Genomic DNA, 12,553 nt, shown 5'->3' on the forward strand with positions numbered 1-12,553 from the left:
CTGGGTGCTCTCCCAGCACTTATACCAGCTCCGTATGGGTATGGTTGGGACTTTCCTGTCTTCCATATCAGACTCTGAGCTCTTGCAGGGCAGGGACCTCTTCCTGTTGTTCTTGGAGACACCCCTCTCCACTCAGGCCACTGCTATGCTGGGCAGGCTTGTTCCAGCTGCGGGGAGCTGTGAGCGCCTCTTGCCAACTCAGTGATAATATGTCGATAGCTCGAAAACATATATGGTGGGAATATTTACACTATGGAAATTGGCAAATACTACAAATCAAGCCTTCTTTATCCCTGGAGAGCCGGTTGTCAAAAATTCACCAGGACACCACTGACTCCAGGCAGCTTTCTCACCTCATCCTTTTAACCTGACACATTCACGCTGGACAAATGTTCTCTGCAACAGAACCAAAATCTAGCGTGTCACGACACCCTCCCTTCTTGAAGCAGATGCTTCAGTTTGTACTCTCAGTTCTGTGATCTACTTGCCTGGCTTACTCCCCAGTGATGGCAACAATAACAACCGTAATAATAGCTAACATCTATTGGTACTTACTACGGGCCGGCTGCTGGGCTGAGCCCTGGCAGACACCTTTCACTGAGTCTTGTCCACAGCGCTGTGAGGCTGGCACTGTGTTACACTCATCTGGCCCAGGAGGAAAGCGAGGCTTTGGATCCTTGCCCACGGGCAGGCAGGGCCAGCATCAGAACCCAAACCAACTCAGCCACGTCACCCCTCTGTCACAGCCACACTGGGTCACTTGCCCTGCTACCCTCCTGTGGACCTTCTCCCCACGGTCATGTCTGTGCATGTCCAGCACTAGTCGCTGTGTTTCTATTTCCATCCATGTAGCAGCGGTATGAGGGGAGTTCATTGATTATGCTTTGTGGCACCTTATGAATTCCCTAACAGCCCCCAGTTTTCATCCTGGACTCAGGGCGTGGGCTGGCCCCCCTTGTCCCACCCTAGAGCTCTGAATGCCAACCGGCCTCAGTGCCCACCCTGAGATTCCCTTGCTGCTACACTCTTCCTTCTGGATTGAGGCTCCCAGGGGCCACAGCTGTCCACATCACTTCTCTGAACCTGGCCTTGAGAACAGTCACTGGAGGTCCACTGCAGTAGGCACAGGGCTGCCTCGGTAATTACTCCCAGCACTACCCTAAACCAGCAAAAGCTCTATTTGATGGATAGTAGACTTGGGAACAGAGAGCTAGTATGGGGCCAGGCCAGGGTTTCAGCCAGGTGTGTATGATAGCAGGGGCTGGCATTCTTTCCACAACACCAGAGGTCCTGAGTGTAAGGCAGGGGACAGGCCTCTGGATGGCCAGGGGAGCCAATTCCCATTGCCATCTCCCGGCCCCTGGCCCACAAAGCAGCAGGACCTGCCCTGGTGACCCTCTGGAGGGGCCCTGCAACTCATTCTCCTGTCCCAGCCCCTGGCAAGCAGGACCCTGCTATGGGTTGAGCTATAGCCCGCTCCTGTGCTGGGGAGGGCCTGCCCAAGGCATGAAATCCCCAGGCCACAAAGGTCTTATCCCTCGAAAGGCAGCCTCCAAGCAGTGAAAAGCAAGCTGTTTAACTCTGCTTTAAAGTGGCAGCTAAGCTAAGACCAGTTCAGCTCATGAGGGAACCATAGTCCATTCCTCCTGGGTCATTGTGGACATCCTGCTTTGATTGCACCCTTTTTATTTTTAGTTTTAAGTTTTCTGACCTCCGTGGTTTCAGTTGAGAAATCTGTCGTCACCTGAATTGATCTTCCCTTATAAGAAATATATTGTTTATTTCTGGCTGCTTTCAAGATTTTAAATTTTTTCTTTAGTTTTTAAAAGTTTAATTATTATGTATCTTGCTATGGATCTGAATGTCTTTGGTTTTCCAAGTTGTGTGTTTATTTTGGTTTTCCAAGTTGTATGTTTATTTTTCAGGGTTTCAAGGACATATTCTGGCATTATTCTCAGAGAATGACCTTTTCTCCTCAAAATCAGCCAGTGAATTTATTTGGTTTTTATTTCCCTGGAGTACAACCCACAAGCCTTATCCAGCAGCTTCTAATTTTCTCCACTCATGCTTAAAAAAATCCTCTACTGCAATAAAAAGTGTAGCTGGAATACTTTTATGAGTGTGATTAGAAATGATGTCCTTGTCACAGGAGGTGCCATCCTCTGGCATACCCGCAGGGACTCGGCATGGCTTCCCAGCTGTGCCATTGGAGCTGAAGCCATCAGAGCCAGGGGCTGTGGACGGCACGTGCTTATAGTAAAAGAAATCAAAGTTCTTATCACCAGAGCCTTCTAACCATGGGACAGACACCATGGTGGGCACAGATCATCCTTTCTCTAATCCTTTAGCAACCTTCTAAGCCCAGTGTCATGAATTCCCATTTTTCAGATGAGGAAAATGATGCTCAAAGATGCTCAGCAACTGGCCAGTAGCCACACAGCTGTTAAGTGACAGAGCCAGTGTAAATGTGCCAATAAATTTTAAAAAATTGTTTTATGGCAGTATTGCTTACCTATAGTAAAGTGCACTAATCTTAAGTGTCACAGTGAATGTTTACATATGTGCACACACATAAGACCACCACTTAAGTCAATGTATAGAACATTCTAATCACTCCAGGAGGCTTGCTGCGTCCCCTCCCATTCAGTAACCCCTTTTACTCCCAAGGGCCATCACTATTCTGGTTTCTCTCATCATAGATCAGTTTGACCATTTCAGAACTCTACATCAGTGGAATCATACAGTATGTGCCATATCTGTCTTCTTTGGCTCAACATCCATGGCGTTCATCCATAGCGTTGCATGTATTGGTAGTTTCTTCTTTTTCATTCTATTTGATAACACACAGTGGCCGTGACATAGCCTACCTACTGAATGGTGTATTACTTTCCCAAAAGTTAGAGATATAAGCTAGATTGATTAGAAGCAATGAAAAAAATTTAGTGCTTTATGATTGTACCTGAAAGGCACAGCTGACAAAGTTATTCAGCTTATTTGGAATTCATTACACTTCCTGAGTTTACAAGGCCATTCCTAGATGTCTCTTGAAGAATCTCATTTTAGAGGTTAAACAAATCATCTGAAGGACACACAGTCCCAGAAAATGCAGGTGTCTTCGTGTGGTTTAATTTGAATGAGGCTCTGGAAGCTACTTGACTGGGGAGTTGGGGGTCCCTGGGTCAATTCTTTAGAAAAAAATGAAATACTCTTTTCTTAATTATCTCATATCTTCACTTCTACTGGTGTAGACTCTAAGCCTTTTCAGTTCTTTCCTTACCAACAAATTCATAAATACTCCCCTGACAGGGCTGCCTTTGAACTGCAGAGGCCATAATATTCTCTGATGCTTTTATGGTGATTCTGAGAGCAATTCACACCTCAGGTAGGATTCCTAGGAATACTTTTGACAGTACGGCTTACACAGCCCAGGCTGAAGTAACCCATTTATATGGTAAATGCGTTGGCCCTCCCATCAGGTGATGCTGAATCAGTTTGCCTTCTTTAGGCCACTTGTTCCTGCTCTCAAATGAGAACTCAAGAAATTTAGCAGCAGTAGATTTTGGTCTTGATTTTAAGAGCTGTTTGTAGTCTTAAGAAATGAATACAGAAAAAAAAAAAAGAGAAAGAAATGGATACAGCATCATCTTCTATAATAGTTCCTGCTAAACTTATTTGTCTTCATGCTGAATACTGCCTTTCCAAATTAAGGTTTATTTCTCTAGGACCTTTCTAAGGATTTACATCTTGTAAGGTTTTTATAAAGTGAAATGGATGTTCTTTGCTGGCTATCCCCCTCTTATACTGGGATATCAAATCCTTCTTTTCATTTCTTAAATTGATGTTCTGTGGACCTATTTGAGGGAACTTCAAATTTCTAACCACAAGGCTTATCCTAGGCTTGTGTATGTACTGTATGTATATCTGTGCTTTATGCATAAAAAGAGCAAGATTCCCTCTTCCCTCCAAAGACCAAGTTTGGCCTGGTTGTGGGGGCATATAGTCCTGTTGAGAATGCACACCCTGGAGTCTGGAGTCAAACATTTGGGTTTGGATCCTGCTCCCACCCTTACTTGGAACAGTAACATGCCTCAGTGAGCTCAGCGTCTACAACTATAACAGGGGGGGCTATCCACCTTGCAGGACCATAAAGTGGAGAGTGTTGGCATCTAATTAGCATTCTTTTCTGGAAATCTACTCTCTGCCGCCTGCAGCCTAGATTCAGCCCTACCTTGCCCGAGCTTTGCAGTCTGCCCATTGCTCCCCCTTCCTTTGTCCAGCCTGCCTTTGCCTCCTGTCCTCCCCTGCTGAACTCCTACTTCATGAAAGCCCAACTCAGGCATCCCTTCCTCTGGGACACCTGTCCTGCTGTTGCTCTAACCACGGGCCCCCCACGGGGACTTCACAGTCTCTAGCAGAGCACTCTTCACTCACAGCTGCTCACGCACAGACTTATCTCCAGTTACCGTGGAAGCTGCCGTGAGCAGTACTGAAATCTGTTTGACTCTTTAACCTTGGCCATTAACGTAGGCCTGGGCACTTGCTAAAGGAGAGAACCAGTGCCTCTGCTTATCAGAGAAATTTCAAAAAGATCAAAATTTCTGGTTAGGATTTAGCACTTTCACTGCCGTGGCTGGAGTTCAATTCCTGGTTGGGGCACTGAGATCCTGCAAACTGCTAGGTGCGGCCAAAAAAAAAAAGAAGAATTAAAAAAAAAAAGGAATAAAAAAATTTTAAAAGAATTAAAAAAATTTTAAAAAGAATAAAAAAAAAAAAAAATCAACATTTCAGGCTGGCCCCTTCCCCATAGTAACTGTCCTGAAACTTATGCAAGGAGGCTTCAGGAAAAAGGAGAAAAGGAACATTACAAACAAAAGGCACACCAAGAACTCGTACCAAAAAATTATACGATAAACATCGCAAGTGAACATGTGAACAAACAGTTCTCCAGAAAATCAGTGATGGGCAGTAAAGAGTTGATTGCTTTAGCACAGGCCTCCTGTGTAGGCTGAACTCAGTAAGCATTTATGTAGGAAATAAGTGAAAAATATTTAATTTACCATGATGTGTGTCAGTGTGTATTTCCAGGAACAAGGACACTCTCTTATAAAGCTATATAAAGTGATCAATTTCAGGAAATTTAAAATTAATACAATACTATTCTACCATTATCCATATTCAAATGGTGTCAATTGTCCCAATGTCCTTTATAGCTATTTCCCCTCACCTCAAGAGTTGATTAAGAATTAGGCATGTCACTTGGGTATCGTTTCTTGTTAGTCTTCTTTAATCTAAACATTTCCTCGGTCACTTTCTTTTATGACATCAATATTTTGAAGACTTCAAGCCAGTTATTTTGAATAATATTGCTCGGTGTGTCTTTGATGTTTCCCAAGATGAGATTTATTCTAAAATTTGGAAGGGTAGACTGTCTGTCACAGTACACGAATGAAACTTCCCACCAACATTCCTCAATTTTTTTCCCTTAAATTCTTCAATCTAGTCAAGAGATTTGTCAGTTGTACAGCTTTTTCACTGAACAGCCGTGGATAAGATGGGATTTTTCCAAGCACACAGTAACTTTCTTTGACTTGTTGCATCATGGTGTGTAAAGAAATCTCAAGAGCTCATTAACCAAAATAAACTACATGAAATTGGCACACAGTGCTGCCAACACAAATAATTCCATTGCCATTCAGGTTCCTTTGCCACATAAATATTCCACAAAGTGTACACCTAGGAAGAATGCTCTCTGTTCAAAACAGTGAAAACACTTCAAAGAAACCATCGCATACATAATTTTTAATATAAGAATTTACCCATGCTAATACAATATACACATTATTTTAAATGTCTCATCATATTCTGTCAAGTTGAATGTATCCTAACTTACTTCCTCTGTTCTATTGTTGGACATTTAGATTATTTCTGGGTTTTATATTACAAATAATCCAGTATATCTCATTTTTGTATTGAGAATTATTTTTGTATTAAAAATATTCCATTGTCTCTTTAGGTATAGGTTTTCAAAAATGAAATTACTGGGTAAAAGGACTTGAACATGCTAATGGCTCTTGATACACATTGGTAAAAGGTTATGCCCATTTCAACTTTGCCAGCAATGGATGAGAGTGCCTTTTTCAATCTACCCTTGCCAACACTGAAGAGAATGCTGAAAAAAACACATTAATTTCATGAGAAAAAAAGCTACTTGAAGCATAAATCTCTATTCCCTTGCTTTCTATTGAGGTTCAACATTTCCCCATATACTGGTTAACCTGTGGATGTCCTCATCCCATAGTGATAATTTTTTAATATATCTTCTTTAGGGATATTGCAAACCCATTAGGATATCTCTAAAACATACTGTGGAGTTTATACTAAAAGGGCAGCATCCTAATTTATGAATCATGTGGACTGTGTAGAACACCAAGCAATAAGTGATCAGGTAGAAGTAAAGGATATTCGACTCCAAGTGAAAAGAAATGAAGGCTTAAGTTGTCTCAGAAAAACCAAAGCCAATGCCCCAGGCATAATCAGGAGATACGTTTTGATTTCAGTCCCAAGGATAATTTTTCTCTCTCATTCCCGTAAAACAATCTCCCAAACTGGTCTGTGTTAAAGGTAATAGCACAAAACAACAAAAATCAGAGAGAACAATTTTTATAATGAAGCAAAGAACTAAGAAGCCAATTTGTTTCCAAGGAAAGTAGGAACGCCATTCCTGAATCAGTTCGACACCAAATGATGACTGACGTGTGCATCTAGGCTCACTGAGAAAGTTCGGTTTCCTGCAGAAGATCTTAAACAACCAGTATATGTCCTTATTTATAATGTTTGACTGAATCTATGCAATAAATGGTCAAGAAGATAAATTTTTATATAATAAAAAGATGACAAAGGGAATGATTCTGTAGTATCCCATTAGCTATATAACTTCTAAAATAAGTAATCCATCATCGTTCTATAATAAATTCACTGAGGTTTATTAATCTCCCAAAGCTAAAAATTTTAAACTAACACTGACAACAGAAATATGTTTTAATGCAAAACATATGGAGAAAACAAACTGACAAAGCACAAACCATCTGTTCATAATTAGAGCAGTGACCATTACAAGGGAATTTTCATTTAAAATTCTTAAAATGCTTTTACTATAATAAATAACCAAACAGAACCCTAGGACAGGTAGACTCTTTTTCACTGTGATGAGAAAGAGGAAAGCTGAAGTTTTGGACTACCACCATTTTTACAGTAATTTGACATTACCTGTGTCCTCCCCAAGGAAGCCTACATTCTAATCTGAGTCCCTCCTGTAGAACCACACCACAGACAGGCCCGGGTGCTTGATATAGTCATTTACTTCTGACACAATTGGTTAATATTATGGCATGGATGTCTACCCTGTATTCCTAGTGCCTTAATTTTCTGTGAGCAAGAATTTTTATTATTATAATTATTCATGGCTCTATAGTATCTCAAAAAACATATGCATATGGTAGCTACTGGATAAACAGCTAGAAATTAAACCAATGCACCAAAAATGGGATTAATTTACATAGGAAAGGAAAACTATGTCATAGGCAGTGGGGAGTGAAACATGAGTCTAAAAAGCAGTCATCTCTGCAAATTCACAGAGCTGCTATCCACTATTTTACTGGGATTTCACACAATACACACACAGGTATACTTCATGTAGTTTGACATATACAGTGTTTTAAAATCCAATTGCTCGAATATGAATATGCTGAAAGAATATCCCAGAGAGTAATATCCTAAAGTAAATCACTTCTAAACCAAGGTGAATTTCAGACTGCACAAGGAGCAGAGAAGCTGATGGTCAAAGTGGATGGCAGCACAAAGTGACCCCAAACACCATCCCCCAGCAAGACACCAGCTTTTGCCAGGTATTTAGTCTAAACAATCTATTGGAAACTAATTTTTTTGTTGGTTTCAAGAAACTGGGCAGGTTTTAAAAGCTGTTATTTATCTGAAATTTTCCATACTTGATTCGAGTCAAAATATTCCTTAAATGTTTCCCATGGTGAATTTGGCAGTGTGTCTTGCACAATGCTGAGCGGTTACACAGCTTGTTACTACAGAAATAAACTCTTCTGAGGCATCCTTCAAAATGTAACAGACTGTCAGCCCACAGGCCATACATCTGAGGCACTTTGACCTAGACATACTTCTCTATCAAACTGAGACTTAGAGAAATTTCAAGAAGCAAAACCTGCCCCATGAATCATGGACTTCTTTCCTGGACAGGTTCTTATGATGGACTTGAATAATATGGAAAAACAGGAAATGAGCTCAACTTTTCCATCTTCTTTGATTTCAGACAATAATAATCCCAAGACTCCTGGCGATGTCCCCACAGGACATCATACAGGATCGAACCAGTGAAATTCCCAGCTTCTCCTCAGCATCCTCTTTCTGCTAACTTTAATTAAACAAGTTTGGGTGTGTTCTATCTGCGTTAGACGCACTGAATGTAGACGACTGCTTAGTAAACCTCCCCTTTCTTAAAAAATAATGCCGATCAATCAATCACTGTCGGCCCCACCTGGTTGAAGGAAGATGGTGCCTCCAGTTAGCTGAGCCCCTAAGGGTGCACTTGGCCACTCACCTCGCCTGCTGGCAGACGCAGCAGATCCACACCTTCTCGTGCTTCTGGTAGGAGCAGCAGCTCTTGCAGACGTTGAACTTACAGTCCCCACACCGGCGCTTGGTGTTGACAAGGAAGGTGAAGGGTGAGCAGCAGCGCATACAGCAGTGCTCCACGAACTTCTGGTGCTTGGAGAGGATGCTGCACTTGCTGCCTTCCTCATCCAGCTTCTGCTTCATCTCGCTGGGGAGCCAGGTTGGGGAAAGGGTGAGGAGAAGAGAAACAGCACGTCAGGTCAGGGGGCTCCCTCCCTAAAGCACGCCACCCTGGCCCTCCCATATGGCAAGCTACCATGTAGGATCTTCCTGTAAAACACAGAAAGATCAATGGCTTGACATAATATCCAGAGAGGAACCCTAATGGTGGATTAATTTTGTGTTCTTCTATATGTCATATTTTCTATAAGAAAGCACAAAACCTTATTGCTTATATTTCAGACACTAGTTTTAAATACAAATTATTAGAAAACTAAGCACATTAAAAAGAAATCCTTTAGCTTAATTAATGTCTTTTTAAAGGAGCAGGAGATCATTTATGTTAAAATATTAATCCTTATAACAACCCTGCTGGGAATATGATAAATGCAGTCCTGGCCCTTAATATCCCTGGAAACTGAAGCACCAGGGATTTTAAAAGCTTTCAAATCAATGTAAGTCAATAAAGATTCTCTGGGTGATGGGCTAATCCTAAACACTGGTGACTCAGAGTTGGATAAAAGTTAACCCCCTTCTTCCAAAGAGCTCGTGGATGTTCTGGGCACACAACTGGTCATAGTAATGTAAAACACAACATTGCATGCACTTTTCTCTACACTCTGAGGAGGAAAGGAGAAACCCTAAGAGGCAAGGATCTACCCCAAACACACTGAGTTACCCAGGATAAAACTGACCGGAAGTAACCAAGTTATTCTACCTTGGCAAATTTGAGTTGCTTTTTCCTGTTCAAAGATGCACACCCACAAAGAATAACAGAAAATAATTATTTTTTTCTGTATCCATTTTGTGATTGTGCAGTTCACCCCAGATGAATCTATGATGTATGTGGCAAATATTTTCTTTCATTTTGAACTTGTCTTTTCAACTTTGCTTATGGTGTCTTTCATCATTTAGAAGTGTTTAATTTTTCTGTAGTTAAATTGGTCAGTCTTTTCTTCTGTGGCTTCTGAGTGTTACATCTTGCTTATTACTCCTCCCACCCTCTACCAACCACTAATCTACTTTCTATTTCTTTGAATTTGCCTATTCTGGACATTTAATGTAAATGGAATCATACCATATGTGTTTAAGGTTCATCCATGTGACAGCATGTATCAGAATTTCATTCCTTTTTACGGCCGAGTAATAGTCCATTTACAGATGTACCATATTTTATTTATCCATTCATCGACTGATAGACATCTGGGTTCTTTCTACTTTTTTGGCTATTTTGAATAATGCTGCTATCGACATTCATGTATAAGTTTTTGTGTGGACGTATCTTTTCAATCCCAGGAGTGGAATTACTGAGACATATGGTAATGCTAAATGTTTAAACTTTTAAGAAACTACCAGAGTGTTTTCCAAATCGCTGCTCCATCTTACATCCCAACATATGAGGGTTCTGGTTTTTCTGTATACTCACCAACACTTGTTATTGTCTGCCTTTTTTATTATAGCCATCCTAGGGGGTTTGAGGTGGTATCTAATTGTGCTTTTGATTTGCATTTCCCTACTAGCCATTTGTACGTAGTCTTTGGAGAAAAGTCTATTCAAATCTTTTACCCATTTTAAAATTAGAATATTTATCTTTTTCATCATTGTGTTATAAGAGTTCTTTATAATATTCTGGATACAAGTCCCTTATCAGATATATGATTGGCAAATATTTTCTCTTTCTTATATTAAACCTTATATTTTATTAGTATTTTTAGGTGTTTTTAGTACAAAGAAGGGCTGCACTAGCTCATCCCAGCCTGCTACTAGAATGGTTTTATAATCTAATTTTTCACTTAACAACAACACATCATAAACATCTTTCCATGAAAATTCAAAGAGTGTTTGCAGCTTTAGCTTTCAGGTCCCCTGAGCTGGCTTACACGGCTGCCAATATACGCACAGGGCTTACTGCTCTGCACTGCGGTGCCCGATACTCATTTGTTGCTTGAGCATTAGAAGGGGAGAGTACATCAGGCCAGCTGATAATTCTACAGGGTAAAATATTGTGTATGTATACTTGGCTGAACAAAATATTTACAGGGAAATATTTACAGGACAGAGGTTTTTTTTCTTAAGACATGAAGATGTTGTTATCCAGTCCCTCAGATTTAGAATAGAAGGTGAGCTAAGTTACCAACGGCTCTGACCTCTGTAAACAATATAAGAACAGCCTCAGCAATTGACCTTCTTCTATTGATATTTCAAAGACACTGAATTAAATAGGATAAAACACCCAGGAAGGAAAGTCTTTAGGGATCAAAAAAAGCTCTGTGAACTCAATGCACAAGATCATTTGAGCTTTATGAGTTTTGCTTCCTGATACACAGGACTGCAAATGCCAATGGCATTTAAAAACTCACTGAGAGTCTAATGATAAAACTGTACCAATTCCTCCAAAGTTTGTTCCAAGCAAATGGAGTGTTTTGAATCACAGCCTCAGTGGAGGAATAGAATACCCTTCTTGTGAACCATCTCTCGCTTCTCAGATTCTACTGCCCTATAGTACCTCATGTGAGAGGTCACTGAAGAATTGTGTAGGATAACCTATAGTGGCTAACTGCAGAATCAACCAAGAATTATGCAAGACCAGGTACCTGCATTGAAATGTCCTGGGAAGGACCAGGCCCCCAAATGGTCAGCCATGTGGGAAAGAGTGATGGGTTTAGAGTCAGTGGCTGGGGTGTAGAGCTGAGCTCAGTCACTTCCCAAAGATCCCTCCAACCTTTCTGAGCCTCTGCCTTCTGAGAGGCAACAGTAATTCCTACTTCACAGAGTTGCCAGAGATTTTAGGTGAGCAAAACAACATTAAGCAAATAGTACTTTTCATTTTGATTAGCAAGAAATCCAGTGGTCTCAGTACCCATAACATTTGATCACACTTGTTTCTATGTCAAGAAAGTTTTGTGATAGTATCTGGGCAAAAAGGCTCAATATGTATTTGTTGCTTGAGCACTGAGTGATAGTGGGTGTGAAGTGGCATCTCATTGTGGTTTTGACTTGCATTTCCCAAATGACTAATGATGTTGAACATGGTTAGTCTGGTCTTTAGCAATGTCATCTAACATCTGGTTTAGCCTCTGCCCGATACATCACTCTGCAACGGACATATGAAAAGCTTATCAACATTTCATGGTTTCTGGGTCCACTGCGATGCCAGTTGTGATTCTCACCACGTGTTGAGAATGCATGCAGGCTCAGTGGGGCTAGAGTGTCATAAGTTAGCTGTGTCTGCCATAGGTGTAGCAGGGAGAATGATGGCATATATGTCACTTGTTTGCTATCAAAGAGACAGTAATTCTAGCCCATAGCTATGAGCCACCACTCCATGGTCACAGGCACTGTTGTCTAGATTGCCAATTATTCACTCAGTTCACACTCACTGAGTACCTACTATTCCAGGTGCTAGGGATAAAAAGAAAACAGGACATGGTCCCTCCTCTTCATGAAACATGTATTAAAGTGGGGATTCAAATGATTACAAACTAAATAAAATATAAAACAATTATAAGTCGTAAGACACTCTATTACAGAATAATCAGGGCACTTAGACTGAGAATGACATGGCAACCTACTTTAGACTGGGTGGTGACAGAAGTCTTCTTTGGGGAGGTGACATTTAAGTTGAGACTACAGGTTGAGAAGGGGCTAGCCCGACAGGAAAAAAAAATAGCATAACAGGCAGAGGGAACAGCAG

The 12,553-nt window shown here is 40.9% G+C and overlaps 1 protein-coding gene across 2 annotated transcripts in view; it reads right to left on the minus strand.

Annotated features, from left to right (window-relative positions):
* The window catches only part of MYRIP (myosin VIIA and Rab interacting protein), a 223,572-nt gene that overhangs the window by 106,500 nt on the left and 104,519 nt on the right, over positions 1-12,553 (minus strand). The window contains exon 3 of one of the 2 annotated variants that reach the window (XM_059939381.1): positions 8,627-8,848. In XM_059939381.1, the coding sequence (XP_059795364.1) occupies positions 8,627-8,848 (222 nt within the window). Of the gene's footprint in view, positions 1-8,626; positions 8,849-12,553 lie in introns of those variants that run through there. The other variant, XM_059939382.1, reaches the window with a different exon arrangement.

The sequence above is a fragment of the Balaenoptera ricei genome, chromosome 11, assembly GCF_028023285.1.
Source record: "Balaenoptera ricei isolate mBalRic1 chromosome 11, mBalRic1.hap2, whole genome shotgun sequence".
NCBI classification, from domain to species: Eukaryota; Metazoa; Chordata; class Mammalia; order Artiodactyla; family Balaenopteridae; genus Balaenoptera; species Balaenoptera ricei.